The sequence below is a fragment of the Mauremys reevesii genome, linkage group 6, assembly GCF_016161935.1.
Source record: "Mauremys reevesii isolate NIE-2019 linkage group 6, ASM1616193v1, whole genome shotgun sequence".
NCBI classification, from domain to species: domain Eukaryota; kingdom Metazoa; phylum Chordata; order Testudines; family Geoemydidae; genus Mauremys; species Mauremys reevesii.
The window spans coordinates 86,676,625-86,694,464 of record NC_052628.1 but is presented as its reverse complement, the minus strand read 5'-3'; the positions used below and the strand labels follow the sequence as shown (position 1 = coordinate 86,694,464).

Sequence of the window (17,840 nt, the reverse complement as noted above, 5' to 3'; positions counted from 1 at the left end):
AGTCTACATCCTCAGACATATTTCTTGATGGAAACCTCAACTTCAAGAGTGATGGCGCTGGACACTTTAAAGGTGAAACTACCCCACTAGGGGACACTGGGTTTATGCTCACTCAGGTGGTGCTGATAGAGTCTTGGTATTCATTCGCTTTTGCCATCTTGGTCTTCTGCTTTAATTTTTTTACCCTTCAAAGCACTCTAGCCCAGCCTTGTACAAGATACACAGGAGTGCCCTTGGAAAAGGTGAGACTGGAAATCTTTCACCTAGCCACGTGCGGCCAGGAGTGGGAACCCTGGATCACATCCCCTCAGCTGCTTCTGGTGCAGTTCACTGTTGCAGAAGGTAAGGAATATCCCTGGAGCACCTCTTACATACACCCTGGACAACTGCAATGGAACTGCCCTCCGTTGCACAAAAGGCCTGTGAAAGCAGCCATATGTTTCTATGATTAGACAACATTAAATTGTCTTGGCTAAAGAAAATATATGATTTGCACTTTGTACAAAGTGGAGGTGGTTAGCAGTTGTGGGAAGGCCTTGAAAAATGGTATGCTTAGTTGAAAATACTGGGCTTGGAATGTGGCTTAACTGGAAAAACTGGACCTGGAAGGTATCTGATAAAACAGGTGAAAAGTCTTGAAGAAGCCACCCCAATCATCAGGGGTGGTTCTACGTGGCTTTAACAAAAATATAAATTCATAAAGCAGTGACTTGTCACATAGGTTCTGATATATAATGTAAGTAATAATATAACTGCTTGCATCCGAAGAAGTGGGTATTCACCCACGAAAGCTCATGCTGCAAAACATCTGTTAGTCTATAAGGTGCCACAGGATTCTTTGCTGCTTCTACAGAACCAGACTAACATGGCTACCCCTCTAATGTAAGAAGGGTAAACTCAGAAGGTTCATTACTAATACCTGCTGTTCAGTTGAAGCCAGCCAACATGGGTTTGAGCGTCCTCAGTCTACTCCTGTAGTAAGTACCTCAACAATGCTTATAACTGCATGTTACTGTATGGGTATGATTGCTTAGGCATTTAAGGCACATTTGGAGCAGCTGTATAAATAGCATTCGGCCTTTGAATTTAATAAAGGAATTTAAGATTAAACTGATGTCCTGGTGATACCTGTATTATCAATAAAAATAATTCCAATAGGGCTTCTGCGCTATACTTGGAGATTGACTTAAAGGTAAACAATACAGCTGATGTGTTCATCTTTTGCAGACATTGTTCTCCCATTTGGGCATGGTTTGAAGTTGCTAAACAGGCTGCCTTCATCCTGGAGAGGTGAAAACTGAAACATCTTAGGAGCTATAGGGCAACAAACAATGTTGGTGTTCAGCACTCAAGTGCCAGGATTGAGTGCCCAAAGAACAGAAATCATTTGTTTTTTACTATTAGCAACCTAAACCCATCTACAAGGGAGGAACATGGCAAACAATACCCATGAAAAGAGCACTATGACTGCAGAGGCCCAGTTCCTGCAAGGAGTTTTCACTGACTGCAGTCAAGGAGGAGCTGACTGGAAAGTTCTAAGTGCAGTGGTGAAGTTCAGAAGGTGGCACAGGACTGCCAAGAGAGGAGGATGACACTCACACTATCCTGCTATTGCAGCATTTAGGGAACAAAAATCTCCAAGAGTTTGCAGATTTCCACCTATGTTTTTGCAAGGGACCTCAGGACCAGGAGTAAGAATTTTTTTTTTTTTTTTTTTAGCCAGATGTAGACAAGAGTTGTCTAATTTGGAAACGAGAATGTTTATTTGGTTTCTTACAGCTAAAGAACAGAAGACAGCTTATCAGCAAGGTTACCTGTTTTGCGTTTTGATGACAAGGTGAACAGTGAGTCCATCGTGAATCCCATGCTGGGTCAGAGTATCTTGATCTTTTAAAATTTTTCCAGCAAATATTAATACAAGTTGATCGGTGTGGGACTTGAAACGCTTAGAGATTTCTTCCTTAAACTAGATATTAGAAAGAAAAAAATGTGATTACGTGTAAATCAGTGCATTAACTATTCTATTTTAAATAACTTTTGAGATTTGGTGAAGTTATTTTGCGCATGATTACTATTAAGTTTCAAGTTTATACAATATATGCCCTCTTTATTAAATGCTTCCTCTGCTTTTTATTTTTGACAATAATTATGAAGTCAGATCATTCCTATCTGTACATTCAAAACAGTTAAACAGTATGTCAATCAATAGTGTTAGAAAATGATTAACTTGAAATAGTTTCCTGCAACAGCCTCATATACAACAAAAGCTTAAATGTCAAGGAATGAGAGAAAAAGATAAAAAAGATTTTGGTTAATTATAGCTTCTCTCATATAATTTTGTATAGGCGTATATGTAAGAGGTGTAACTCTTATTAACACCTGTAACAGATATAAGTATTTGAAAACAGCATTTTCACACAGAGTAAAACCCATTTTTTACAATGTAGCATTAACAGAATGTTAAGCTTGTTACAACCTTGCAAAAGGAAGCATTTCCAGTGTTCTTATATCATCGCCATGTACTGAAATGGGGTCAAATTCCTATAGTCAAAGCACATATAAGAGAACCATAGCTAAGCTGAGCTGAGCTAATGCTACCATGACCATCTAACTTGATTTTCTTGCTCTTATGGGGGTTATACAGCACACTATTTTGAAATACTTCTGTGTAGTGTATCATTTCACCGCTTAACTTCTGTACATGATACTATGCATTAGCTTTACAGGACTGGTGTGTTATTTACAAAGTTATGGAAAGCAGTTGTTATGACAGATATAGACATTTCCTGCATATCCTTGGGAGATCTTAAGTTTAGGTATCTTTGAAGTCCATTGCATGAAATACAAAGTTTATATATTATTGTGGGACAGGATTGAATGTAACCTGGGGGAGAGGGACAGGAGGATGTGATGTGATGCCTGGGATTTCAAAAGACTCTATGCCAGACAAGAATGGACTTTTGCATTAATAAGTGTTAAATGGATTTCCTGGGCAATACCTAAGGGAGAGGTTAATGCAAATTCCGCACCTCTGTTTAGAAAAGTCCGGCTTGCTGGGAATATCACAGTATTGGCAAGGACCAGGAGGGAGAGAAATGTAGCTATCTGCCCAAGAAAGGTGACAACTGAAGGGCTGGGAGCCTAGAGTGGGTGCCCTTGGTGGACCACAGAGGGGGGAAAATACAGGTGCAAATGCCCTGAACTGGGACAGCTGTTGCATATGCTTTTACTTGTCTTAAGTTTGTATTCTTATCACCAGAAAAAAAAGTATAGAACACATTTAAAGAAATCAGGCAAAAGAACAGGAATGACTCAGTGGAACTGATAGTGAAATGCAACATTTTCAACATCCAGATCACTAGTTCTAATTAGCAGTGACCAAAGTTTGTTTGCATCCTATGACTATGTTGTCGCTTCAACCTAATTGTACTGAACATACCTCCACACCACAAAAACAAAAACAAACAACAACATACAACCAATAGCACAAAAGCTATCTTTTGTTTGCAGTCTCAGCAAACAGAATGACAAGGCAAGCTAACTATTTTGCTCTCTGCCCTCGAGAGGTGATCCTTGCAGGTCATGGTTGCAGCATGCTTGGGCTACATAAGCAAGCTTGGACTGCCACCTGTCTGTGCTTCATCTATTCTGTGGATGAGTGCTATACTGACAGCACCTCATTGGAGTAATAAATGCATTTAATTTTAAAGTAAGAGAAAAGGAAGATATTTTAACAGGCTGATGACATATTGTGAAAAATCAAACATTTCGATTTATTTCTTGATTTAAGGATTAAGCCTGCAAGCTAAACTGCTTGGAAGATTTTAGGCTTTTAAAAATCTTTCAGAAGCTTGCTTTTTTTATTATTATTGTTATGATCAATTTAATTTTAAAGAAATCATGCTCTAAGTGTACCTTCAGCTAGAAGTGAATTAACATTCCATGCAAGACCCCAAGATACTGATCCTGAAATGAGTTATTCATTTATACTGTAGTAGCACCTACAGGTCAACCAAGTCAAGTCCCATTGTGCTAGAGACTGTATAAACACAGAAAGTGACAGTACCTACTCCAAAGAGTTTGCAATCTGACAAAAAACACCAAGAGAAAAGATGGATGAGACAAACAAGAAGGTAGTGTTGTAGCAGTGAAGGCACGAAAACTCTGTGCCTACACAAAGCTTTATTAAGTCAATAGAGCTCTTCACATGTGGAACTCATTTCAGGATGAGGGTCTAAAATAAATTATGGCTCAGAATTTTCTTTGTTAGGGGGCTTTTTAACCTAAATTGACCTTGATGGCTACTTCCTGGTCAAAAAACACATTTTAGATACTGCTATTTACATGTTCTGATTTGTCATAAAAACAATAGTGACTACTAAAACATTGTTTAGTGACAGCTTTAAAGCTGAAGAAAAAATTAAAGTTGCAATAAATGAACATTACTATTAACTTTAAATTTTATCTTAAATCAAGTCTAATCTGGTATGAACCAATTTCTAGAAGGAAATACTCATTCAAGAGGTCAAGATATTGAACAATTTGTGGGAGATTATATAACCACACGCTATCCAGTGCCATTAATATACTGGCATCAAAAGCACCACCACTCCCTTCTCTCTGCCCAGACATATCTATGGTTTTCAGATGACCCAAAAAAGAAATACAAAAGGTGGGAGACTATGCCAGTGGTGAAAATGCTAACAGCCACCGACAAGGAGGGCAAAAATAATTCCTACATGACATACCTCGGCCATGGAATTGGCCAAGCAATCTGTTCTGCCTAGGTAGTAAAACTATTCTGAACTGTGAGCCATTTGGCAACCTAGTGGATTGCATCACACAGCTCACTGCACAAAGATCATCTGCATTTGCAATAGTTGCAATTATATGGTTATGCACAATGAAGATACAGTATCCCTCTTTTTAGAATTTAATCTGTTAACACAATAGGAAGCCCTAGAAACACTGAAGAAAATCCAAGCCATCACTTGTGATTTTCAGCAATAATTTTTTGGGCTGGTGAAAGGAAGCCAAGAATACCTAAGCCCACAGCTAACAGATTGCCAGTTCACAATGCACTTGAAAACCCAACCCACCCACCCACCAAAAAACAGAACACAAGTTGAACAATGGGTACTCTAGAAACCAATTTTCAGTACAGGTGACTTCTAAACTATTGCCAGCAGCTAATCTCCCATTCCTGAACAAAGTTACTGTTTTTCATTAGCTTCTCAATCTCCAACGCAATTGCCAATATAATAAACCCTTATCAAGCAGATTCTACACTAGAATTTTGCACAGAGGAGCTGCTGGTTGCACCTTTTAGCCCGGCACAACGGACAAATAATCATATTCATTCTTCTGAATCTCAGTATTTGAAATGGTACATTAGGAGATACTTTCACAGTTTGGTTGTGAGGGAAGACATTAAAAAAAATCGGAAAAACATTATTCTAGGGAAAATTACAAAATGAGAACCTCAGCTGCCTTTCCACCCTCCCAATATGGTAAGCCAAACACTGTCTGCTGACTCACAGTAAGCAAAAAACAGCAGCTGGCACATTAGTGCCTATTCATGTGCCTGACTGAAGACAAAAAGAGTGTTGTGAAATAAAAGGAATAAAACCAAGGAAATAAAAATAACCAGAAAGCCCACTCCCCATTTCCAACCAATCATGGCCTAGCCTGAGAGATACCTATACAACTCATAACTATTAGCTATTATAGCAAGGATTTTCAAAGAGACCTTGAGAATTAGATACCTAACTCCCATGAAAACTAGGCACCAAACACCTTTTGGCCCCATTGAAAATGCGAGCCTGCAACTTTATATAGCTAAACAAGAATGTTTAGATGCTCGCTCTGCCAAGCACAGGACTTTTGTTTTGAACAGTGAAATACCTGCAGTCCTGCACTATAGGACAGACTGTCCAGGCTTTGTAGCTGGGTGAAAGAGTTACAAGATTTATGTTCCTAAAAGTCGTTTAAAGTGCAGTTCTATTTGAAAGATTGACACCACCTTACTCAGAGCTGCTCCCTGTTATGTTCCAAGTCATATATGTAATGACAAATAAGTTTTTACTATTATTGATTCCTATTAAAAACAGAGGCAACACAGCTAGAAGAATTAGCTGGATTGCATTCAGGCCTGGTCTACAGTACAGTGTCAGGTCGACCTAATTATGTCAGTGTACATACCACAGCCTTGCTCCCACCAATGTAAATGCCCTAGTACACTGACAAAACTCCACCTCCACGAGACACCCAGGGCTTATTTCAGTGTATTTAGGGTGATGCAATGTCTCTGCAGACATTCTGTTACTTATATGCACTGGCTGTCATTCTTGTCAATTTCACTGCTCCACTGGCACCAGGCTTCTCAGCTCCCTGCTGGGAATGGTGCAACCAACTGGACACCAGATGCAGATCTCCCAACTGTTAGCCTGGCTGCCCCCCGCCAGGCTCTCAGCTCCTCACTGGAGCATGGCTGTACCTGACAGGGAGCTCTGCACCCCAAGTCTGGTCAGCTGCCATGCTCTGGGTGGAGAGTCTGGGTGGAGAGCAGAGAGCCCAGCGGAGAGCTGAGAAGCCAGGTATGGCTGCCCTGTTCCCCATGCAACAGGGCAGGGGGGACCAGGGGGAGGAGGGGAGCCCAGCTCATGGCGGGATGCTACGCGTAGAACTGAGAGCCCCGGCTGTCAGCCCCCATACTGCACCTCATAAGTGGGTGGAAGCACGCCAAGTGAAGGTACACACCACCGACAGAAGAAGGGCAGTGCGGACATGAACCACTGCAGTAATTACCACTGCAGTGGCTGTAAATCAACCTAACATAGATCAACTTAAGTTTATAGTGTAGACATGCCCTCTGTCTTACACAAAGGAACCAATATTCTACTTGATGGTCCAAATACCTCAATTAAATCTGTGAAACCCCGTAAAATCTGCAGAATTGTCATTTCTTGTGATGAGAGAGAGCAGGAAAGAATCTCTCTTTCAATTCCTTGGCTGAATTTGTAGGGTTGTCAGTTTAAAAAAAAGTTACTAGTGAGGCAGTGTAGTCTGGTGGAAAGAGGACTGGACTGGGACCCAGGAGATTCTAATCCCAGCTCTATTGGGCAGGCCACTTCAACTCTGTGCCTCAATTTCACAATCTGTAAAATAGGGATAATTATACTCACCTCCTTTGTAAAGTGGTTTGAGATCAAGTGACAGAGCACTATATTCCTATAAACTGAGAAAAATGACCTAGAACTAGATCGCTAGAAAGTTAACATGGAATCCCATTATGCCTAACACTTAGAGAACCTGGTCAACTATCCTTTTTTAGCATATGAGTGCTACAAAGGTGTTAAATTTAAACTTGCAGAGCTAGACAATTTAGCGGCATTCTCACTGAGAAAACTAAGTGAGTTCAGGTTCTACTGCTCATAAATGGCAAGTATTTGCTTGAGAAATAATATACACACTGCATCTACAGGTTAGTTTTTCCACCTAATTATAAATTAGGCATTATGGAACCAAAAACATAGTAACATACAAAGAAAAGCTAGGAGGTTTATTTTAGGCAACACCAGAGCTATCTTAAAAGGGATTTTATTAAAGTTCAACTAACCTTATCTTCTTAACGTCTGACATAACTTTTTATTAGACTGCTTTGTTTCTGCTACTAGAAGTAATATTTCTTTGGTATGGTAAATTTTAGTGATACGGAACATAAATTACCAACCCCATCAACAAGGGCAGGTCCAAACAAATAATTTTTCCTCCCTCTCAGCACACAATCCTTAATACTTTAGAATGTGGTCCAAGATCTCACCTAACCAAATCAAGTGTCTGACCACCCACTGCCATTCTGTCAATGATTCCTCTGCAATGAAGTATTTCATTGATTAGTTTTGCCTTGTGGACTAAATTCATAACAGTATTTAGAGCAGCCTTTCAAAGTTCTACTTTCCCAACAGACCCAGGGTGAATGATTTTTTTTAAAAAACCCATCAAGATAGGGAAGAAAATTAGATTGTGTGCTTTGGTTTATAAACTTTCATGACAATTCTGATTTACAGAAAAAAGTGATGGAGCACAGGCAATTTACTTCATTTGGAATTATCACTCAAAAATCATTTGATTACAAGACTTCAGACCTTTATTCTTATAGCTGTTTGATGCTTAACTATTTTGTCAATCATTTATCAGAAAAATGTTGGTAAAATTCTTGATTGTATAAAGGTTTGGTTTTTTTTTGTTTTTTTTTTTAATATGGCACTATTTCTACCTTATCCAGGTTTTGGAGGAAAGTAAATACATATTTTTTTAAAAAGTCACCATTACCATACCAAGCAGTATGTTTTTGTTGTTCTTGAACAGTTTTTAAATTAAGTTTCCAGAACATGGGAGAAAGAATTTAAGTTATGAAGTGCTGAGTAATTCATCCCAGCAGTGTGTGTGTGTGTGTGTGTGTTTGTTTTTAAGAAAAAGAAATGCATGAAGAAGAGTTGATGATTTGCAAGGATGGGTCAGTTCACATGAGCTGGCTGTGAGTTTGATGGGTTTTAACATGTAGTTGAGGGAATAGAAGAAAAGAACTCAAAAGAAAACTAGTCATGTTTTCACTCCGTTTTTGAAACTTTCATGCACTCAGTTGCTTAACTAGAAGAAAGCAATCAGACAGATCACACTATCAATAGCTGGAGAGAGCAAGAAGTCTGACTGTTATGTAACTTCAGTAGTTTTGAGAGTGAACCTAGGTTGCTGAAAGCCACACCTACGTTATATCATTCATCAATCTGTGGACTGCGAGAAAACCACAGAGAAAGGATTGGTTTACACTAGTTTACAGGAATTGAAAGCAAATTGCACACATCAGTAATATGAAAATATGGTACCAACATTCTGTTCCATTTCATATATATAGTTTTATAATTACGTTAACACTGTTCAACATCAGGCCTTAATATGTGGAATGTGGCTAAGCTGTAATTGTGGGAACCAATAATAATTTTGAGTTGCATGATTAACACATTTAAACATTCAACCATAGTGTTCCATGAATAGCTTTTTTCCTTTGGGTATTTTAAAGATAAAGAGAAAGGTAATGCACAAATAGCCATCTTTTTTATCATGCAGAACTCTAGAATAAGCTATATGTGTGCATGTACACTTGTAAAAAGGCACTCCAGCAGCATTTTAAAATTGAGTACAGTGTAATGTGCCCAGCTCATTATTTTAAAATATGTGGCATCTTATTTTTAATCTACTGGAAATTACTCCAAACATATCAAACGCACTTCAAAGAGGACAAGAAACACTCCATGGCAAGGCTGAAATTTAAAAAAGGAATCATGAGAGCACAGAAATACTTGAAATTTTTTTCTATGGTTCGATGATTTAAGTTGCATTGTACTAACCTTACCAAGAGAAGATTTACCTGTGAGCTTAGGACAAACATGAAAAGTTTCAGTCCTGAGGGTAATTTTTTGCAAGAGTTATAAGCACTTAAATACAGGATCCTAAAATAAGAGTGCCTTGACAACTACAAACAATCTATAGCAGGAGTTCCCAACACGGTGCCCGCGGGTGCCATGGCGCCTGCTGGGGCATCTAAGTGTGCCCGTGTACTGGCCGGCGGATGAGCATCCGCCGACAAACAGCATCATCCAGCGGCGTCACTGCCGAAATGCCGCCGATTTTCAGCGGCAATGCCTTTGGATGACGCTGCTTCTTGGCGGTATTTTGGCAGCAACGCCTGTTGACGTTGTCGGTGGCATTTCGGCGGATGCTTGTCCGCCGCCATGGTCCTCCACGGCTCATCGTCTGACGCCTGCCAGATGAAAAAGTTTGTGGACCACTGATCTATCGAATATTTCTAAGTATGTTTGGAACATTTTAATATGTAAGTGGACTGTTTGCATACAAGTTAAAAAGAAAGCAGGCTGCATTTTTCTGCCACAGGACTGTACTATTTACAAAATAATGCATGACTTGACATTTTGGGATATTTGTGTATGCGTATGGAAACAGTGAACCAACTACACTCAGAACCTTGAACTTTGCCAACTTCAACCCTGGATTGCATGAAAGGTTAACAGAGAGCATGAGCTCAGGAACACAAAGCAGCACACCAGTGAATGCCCAGTGAGCTTTAACTCTTTCAAGGTAAACTGCCTAAAAATGAAAAAAGAGTAAAGTTGTTTAAGGTCGTTGATCCCAACATCTTTTACCATTCAAACACAGTTTAAGTCATACACTACAAATAGGAGGAGAGATTATTTAAGGAACAAAAGGCCCTTAAAATGACTTCCTCTTCCCCACCCCACCCACTTTTGCCCTCTTCCCTAGGACCTCTCCTAAAACGTCTCTTCTTAAAACAATCGAAGTGAAAAAGAACAAAATTATCCCCTTGAATACAAGAACATTCTGGAATATGCATCTTCTGGAAGAGCAGTCAGCATGCTCCTGTATCTGTGATTGATTCTTCAAACAAAAGATGAAAGATCTAGCCAAATAATTTACCTAGTCTGGAGTCAGCAGGTTTACAGCTATTCTTCATCCCTCAATACACTACAAATATTTGTACAGTTGTGCAAGTTTAGTAGTAGGTCCATTTCAAAAACAGTGAAGATAGAGGCCCCAGTCCTTGGGTCAAGCCCACCTGGGCTCAGCACAGAAACTAAAGGTGCTGGGAAAGAGAGAGGTGGCTATATTCCACCTTTATGGTCAACTAGGCTGCCTACAGCTTATTTGGGTTTTGATGCAAGTTAGAGCAGTCTAAGCGCTGCTCTAATCTATGAATGGCTGTAATGGTCCCCCAAGAGGCTGTTGTGGCATCCAGGGATTACCAGAGCACAAAAACACTCTAGACATTCCCTCCTTCCTTAAATACACCCTACACGGGGACTTTGTCTACACTGGCAATTGAACAATAAAACTTTTGTCTTTTAGAGGTGTTAAGAAAAAACAACATACCCCGAAAGACAAAAAAGTTTGCCAACAAGTGCCAGTGTGAACAGTGCTTTATCGGCAGGAGCACTCTCCTGACAACAAAGCTAACCCCGCTCATCAGGGGTGGAAGTTCGTCAGCAGAAGAGCTGACAAACAGCGGCTACACTGCACGACTTTTAGCGGCATGGCTGTAGCGATACAGCCATGTAGCTAAAAGCTGTGTAGTGTAGACATAGTCTGGATCTTGCATGTACATTCTAATTCACCAAAGAGTGTCACATGAGGTGTCATAAAAGCTGGCGTCACACTGGTCATCACTATCATTGTGAAATGCATGTATGAATGTTGTGTAAGGAGTTATTTATATATAAGGCTACATTTTTCTCACGCATATTTTTAGTAAAAGTCATGGACAGGTCACGGTCAATAAACCAACGTTCATGGAAGCTCATGGCCCATCCCTGACTTTCACTAAAAATATCCCTTACAAACTGGGCAGCTGTGGGGAGTCCCCACCACCCACCCTGACGGGGCAGCTGCAGGACCCTCTGATGCCCCTAGCTGTCCAGCTGGGGGATGCCCCCACCATTGTGGGGGCTGGGAGCTACAGGGGGGAGGGGCCTGGCTGGGAGCTCCAGCCCCAGGACAGAAAATGTCACGGAGGTGAATGGAAGTCACGGATTCCGTGACATAATTGTAGCCGTATTTGTATACACTGAAAATTATGTTCTGAAACATCTGTTGTCCAGGGACTGGTTACCAGTAAAAATGAAAAACAGGTTTTCTGTCAGAGAAGAAATGTTTATATAGCTGACTGTTTACATGTAAATTAAGTATTGTATGTTTCACAATGGGTCTCCTCCTACCAGTCTGAAACAAATGCTAATGAAGGACTATGGAAAAACTTCAGAGAGAAAAGTAATAGGAAAAAGCAAACAGAGGAGGAAAGGCAGGAATATCAAAGGTTTCTCTGGAATATCAAAGGTTTCTCTGTAATTGGGGGACAAAGACGACACCCTGTTATCCCTCACCTAGGAAGTAAGTAGACAGCGAATCTGCTTCATGAAAGGGGGGGTCTCAACCAGGCTTGGTTGAAAACACTGGAGAGAACTTCAGGTGAGAATCTTCTTCAGATAAGAGAATAACTTGATAGTTAAGTTTAGTTTCTAAAAAGCATGTTATGATTTTGTTTTTTGTGTAACCATGTGTATTCTTATAACTTGAATCTTTGTTCTTTGATTATAAAACTTATTCTTGTTTTCACTATAGATATAGCTAAGTATTGTGGCGCTAAGCACAGTGGTGAAAGAGAGTTGAAGCTTACAAGCTGGTCTATACTTTTTTTGGGGGACAGCAGACCTAGTAATTCGATGAGTGTTCAGTGGATAAGGGGCTAGACACATTGCAGGAAATGCTCTGAGGATGGGGGTTAGTGTGTGCCTATCACTCGCTACCTGTACAAATAGAGCGAGGCCTGGAAGTCAGTGCTTGTGCTGCCAGAGGCTGGTGATTTCAGGGAACTGACCCACCACACTGCAAGCACAAACAAGACTTCCTCACACTAAGGACAGTTGATGGTGAGGTGTCTCACAACCCTGGGTGCTGCCACACTGTTCTATTCCGGAACTCACTGTGCAGTACACTTTTCTTAGAATAAAGTCTCAAATGACTAAGGGATTATGCTGGTTACAGATATACAGTTTAAGGTGAACTGAAAGGCTATTGTATCTGCCCACACAAGTTCAGACCTTCACCTTATTTCTATGTTTTTCCTGCAGCTATGGAGGACATCATGGTCCCTGCCTACAGTAGCAAAAGGACCCATTGCTGACTATGTGTCAGCAACAGATGCAGTTGAACTGGTGTTCAAAACTATTTGATCCTGTCTACACTTGAAATTAATCCATTTTTAGCATTGGTTCAACTACATCCACTGCTGACAGTGAGCATCAACAACAGATTAATATGAATGTATAGCAAGAGCTGCTAATATCTAAAGTATTACAGGAGCTTCAAACCTTACATCTTCTCAGCTGTTAGCAGGGGCATCAACTATTGCAGAGATGAAATCCTGGCCCCACTTAAGTCTATGGTAGCTTTTGCCATTGATTTCAATGGGGCCAGCATCTCACCCAAGGTCTTATCAGGTAAAAGTAGGATCTAATTTTAACTAATTTGCTTAAGTATTTGCAATTTATGTATATATATTCTGTAAATCACCTGAAGTCCAAAACTTGTGTTTATTTTTGGAAAATATTTCATTTCTCTATTAGTTTATAACAATACAGCTGTCTACTAGCAGAGAGTGCATCTTCATTAAAATAACACATTTTTAAAAGGTAGTCAATTTATATATCTATGGTACATGCACTTCATGTATAGATCCAAGGAATGATATTTAATGATAAAAAGTCATGCATAAGTACATTGGTCTACCCAGATACTTATAATGAACCCATTACTCTAGTACCTAAGTGGGGCTTGGAAAATCCATTTGCAAGTGTAAAGCTTTTCATGGCAAGTGAGAGACCTAAACTAGTTCCTATACAGAATATAAGAACCTTGAAAAACAAATTTCCAGATGTAAAATGATGCAGAGTTGTTATTTGTAACCCACAGTGAAATCCTCAAAGCCATCTAGAAGAAAAGAGACATATTTCAGCAAAAGATTTGTCTACATCCCTGAAATGGCTTTGAATATCTCAGTTCTAATGTCGAAAGTTGCAAAGTTTTGGCAAAAGAGTGAAATAAGACTAATCAGTTTCACTACTGCTATTCAGAACTCTCAGGTCAAGGGGGAAAATGAAAAAATTGTCAATTTCACACAGCTGCTGCTTCAGAAAGCAGCCAGAAGTATCAAAGCACACTGGAATTTTGCCTAGGTAAGAAAAGTCCACAGGCAGTAGCAAAGAGCCTACCCCACTATAGCAGTCAGGAGGCTCTGGAGAAGCTAAAGGTATGTCTACACTAGAAATGCTGCTGCTGCTGCAGCATAAACAAATATTACAGAGTTGGATTTACTACAGCAATGGAAGAACCCCTTCCAACTCCGATGAGAGTAGTTAGGCTGACAGAAGAATTCTTCTATCAACCTAGTAGTTTCTACACCAGGGTTTAAGTCATCTTAATTATATTGCACAGGGAATTAAAATTTTCACAACTCTGAAAGATGTAGTGAAGCTGACCTAACTCTGTAGCACAGATGATCCCTAACAGGCAAAGCAGCCAAGAGGAAGACTGTAATGAAAATTCTGGCCTAGTAGCCAGAAACTGGTCTAAAAAAACAAAATCAAATTCCTGAGCAGGGCCCAAAGGGAACGAATGCCTTGGTAGAAATTTCAACATCTTACTCCTTCCTAGTAGCAGCAAGAGACTGTGCTTCTAACCAGACTGTTGATCCTAGATCTTGCTACTGGAGCTCCCATCTTGTCCTTTATATCCTTATCTGGCTAGGAAGTTATGACCTTCAGCCAGTAGGCAGCTGGTAAAATTTTCTACACACTGGGCGTGTTCCAAAACACCTAGTTGCAAAGGCTTAGAAAAGAAGGCTACTGCTTTGGTTGAAGTCATTATGGCGGTAAATTTAAGTTGCATACACTGAATGCTCCAGTGATGCGCAAAAATTAAGCACTTTTTAATAAGAGCATAAAACAAACTCTCATCGGCAACATTTCTTTGGTTTTTGTAGCTCTGTTAGTGTGGCAAAGTCTGTATCATCCACTGGCAGGAAAACTTCTACTCTACAGCTAGTTGCTTTACAGTTTAACTGTTAATAGCCTATAACCTACAGCCACAGAACTTCAGGTTTCTCCTAAGCTAAATAGAATCAGGCCTGGTCCATACTTGGATGGAAGGTCTCCACCAAAAGACTTAAGTATCATGGGAAATGGTGTTGATTCAATAGGTGGCATTCTTCCCCATGAACCCAAGGTGCAAAGGAACAAAATGATTTCCACTAGAACACAGAAAAAGACCCTAGCAGCTCATGATCGTTAGACAATACCATTGGAGAAACTACTGTGTTAATGCCACCAGCACATTCCCACGCAGCTATGGCTGCATTTCACTGGCAGCATCCTTATCAATATAATGTTAAGCGGTAAGACTCTTTTTAGGGTGAAGACATCACATGTACACACCCTAACTAAACTACACGCTGTATCAATACGCGTGTCAGTTCGAGGCCCAGTCTCGCGCTGTTAGCACCGCTCAGGTGGCTGGGCTTAGGCTCAGCTCACAGTATGAGAGCTAAAGCCACTCATCTCCTCTCGCCGACGGGACTACAGAGGCCCGTGGGCGAGGCGGCCGGTAGCAGCGCTAGCCGTACTATAGCGGGCAATACTCAGGGCCAGGGCAGGCAGCGCACAGGGTAACACAGCGGGGCGCTGCTTCGTCACCCGGCAGGGCCCTGGCTTGGCTAGGAGGCCCCCGCACTGCGGCTGGGCTCGGCGGAGGGAGAGCGCTGCCAACCTCGGCCTCTCCCCACGGGAGCGGGGCGGCTATGGCTCCCCAGGGCTGGGAAGCTCAGCCGGGAGCAGGAGCTGCGCGGCCTCGCCCACCTCCCACCCGTCGCTGCTACCGGCGCGGCCTCCTCACCTGCCGCACGTTGCTGGTCTCGGATACCGCGAACTCCTCCTTCTCTTTGGGGGTTTTCACGGTGACTTTGATGATCCGCGGCTCCGAAGAGGCGGCGCCTCCCGGGGCGGGGGAGTCCGGGGAGCTGCCGGCCCCGGGGGGGCTCTCTCCGCTCTCGGCCATAGCGGGGGAGGGGGCCGCTTACTCGAGGTCTCGCTCGCTCTCGCCGCGCGGGCCACGCTATGTAAACCCGGCCCCTCACCGCCGCTGCCTCTCGCGCGCCGACACCGGGAAACACTCGCGACGCTCTCACTCCCGGAGAGTTAAACGGAAACAACCCATCTCAGGCGCGGCGCGCACTGATGACGTTGCGAATGAGGGAAGTTACTAGAAAGGGATGTTGTGTCGCCTGGCGTGGAGCGCACAGGTCAGCCTAGCGCATGTGCAACGGGTGTTGCGCAGTGCGCACGCGCAGTATCGACTTGCTGGCGGTGCGCAAGCATAATACCGACCGAAGGCTCTAGGTTAGCCGCCGTGAGACTCCGTCCGGTTTGCATGCATAACCAGCGCGCCTGCGCATGTCACCTGACCAGGCCAGAGCGATGGTGCGTGCGTTCGCTTTGCCTAGTGCGCATGTGCGGCCTTTTGCCTTCCGCTTGAGCGTCTGAGAGCGAGTCCTCAGTGGTTCCTGAGCGTCTTGGTTCGAGCCCAGGAGGGTCCTGTCCCCCTCTCCTCGTGCTCCGCTGTCACCGGGTGGGGACGGAGGGTCCGTGGTGCCCCCAGGCCCCTCCCAGCGCAGCACGTGCAGTGTTCACCGTGACCAGGACTTGTTCATTGCTGAGGCTTCTGAAGCAGCCAGGCGACCTGGTTTCACTCTGCAGTTTGCATGGTGCACAGCAAAGGGCCACATGATAGCTGCGCTCCAGGTCGTGTGAGTGGGCCTCATGCCCGACTGGGCACAAGTAAGGTTAAGCAGAAGGTACAGCCCACCCGCCCCAATGAGTGAAAATCTGTGTCCCTTTATGTAGAGCTGCTAGGTCATGGTGTCATGCATCTCACCTGACACATGCATGTGGCAGCTTTGTCACAGCACCCACCCCACTCCGCCCCATAAGTGGTAAATTGTCAGGTGTGTGTGACAGACAGGGTTTCATAACCTAGGGGGTGTAAGTAGTGCACACCCCAGCTCCCCTGCCATAGATCAGTCATTTTCAACCATTTTTCATTGGCAAACCCCTAAAAAATTTCAAATGGAGGGATGTACCTCTTGGGAAATCTTAGACCTAGTCTGTGGACTCCCCGTTGAAAACCACTGCTCTGTCATAACTACCACCTTTCGCAGACCCCTTCAATATAATCTGTGGACCCCAGGTTGAATACTATTGTGCTAGTGATACCTGAGAGGTTGCAAAAGATCCAGATGGATCTGCTTAGTATAGAGAGCAGATCTACAGTCTGGCATATTCAATGTCATATCTACTTTGCCACAGTGCTTTCCAGAACACCTGCCAAGTTATCTGCTTGGTTGTGCTGTCTGTAACCTTTAGACTCCACTCTGCTCCCAGCCCCAGGAATAGAATCCTAGGAAATTGTTACCCACCATTCCACTGCTGTCTCATAGGCATAAACAGCTGTATAACCCATTGGTAAAGTTGGTCACATCCCCTCTTCCAGTTGGCCTATATACAATATAATACCCTAGTTTCACTATCCGTTACCCCTACTGGAAGAGATGTACCAAGTATAGATGAAGATTCTGGGTTCAAACCTTGTTAATGACCCAAGTAGAGCTGTCAGTCAGCAGAAGAATTTACTGGATGGCAAAAGTAGACAAATAAAAGTATGGCAGGATTATGGAATTTACATCACTACACTCCCACAAATTAGTCACATATGCAGAAAGAGATCAGAGTGAAGGGCAAATCCTGTTCCCTGCCTCTACTACTCCTGTGGTATCTTGTCAGCAAAATTGGTGCAGGCCTGCATAACAGCAGAATTACAGGGTGCTTGTTCCTTATGTTATATGGAGTGGCAGTGATACCCTATGCTCTAATGCAAAGGAACAGGGTAAGAGGAGGATCTGCTGCTATATAGGAAATTCTATACACATTTAAAGTGTGCTAAAGCCATAGGATTAATGCAGTCTCAGCTCCCCCACCTCTCCAAGGCTGGCAGTGAGGATTCCTTCACCCCCTTCCTTGTGGGGATTTCCTTAGAGCTCAACTACTTTGTCCACTCAACTGGCAATCCTGGATTCCTTACTCAGGATCGCTTTGTTATAAACATTCACCATTTTAAAAGGCTGCAGAACTATAACTGAA

The 17,840-nt window shown here is 42.4% G+C and overlaps 1 protein-coding gene across 3 annotated transcripts in view; it reads right to left on the bottom strand.

Moving 5' to 3' along the window:
- Nucleotides 1-15,922, bottom strand: part of UBQLN1 (ubiquilin 1) — a 35,649-nt gene extending 19,727 nt beyond the window's left edge. For 2 of the 3 annotated variants that reach the window (XM_039545745.1, XM_039545746.1), the window contains exons 1-2: nt 15,541-15,702; nt 1,815-1,966 (exon numbers count right to left, since the gene is read on the bottom strand). In XM_039545745.1, coding sequence (XP_039401679.1) covers nt 1,815-1,966; nt 15,541-15,702 — 314 coding nt within the window. Of the gene's footprint in view, nt 1-1,814; nt 1,967-15,540 lie in introns of all 3 variants that reach the window. The other variant, XM_039545747.1, reaches the window with a different exon arrangement.
- Nucleotides 15,923-17,840: the final 1,918 nt, after the last annotated feature.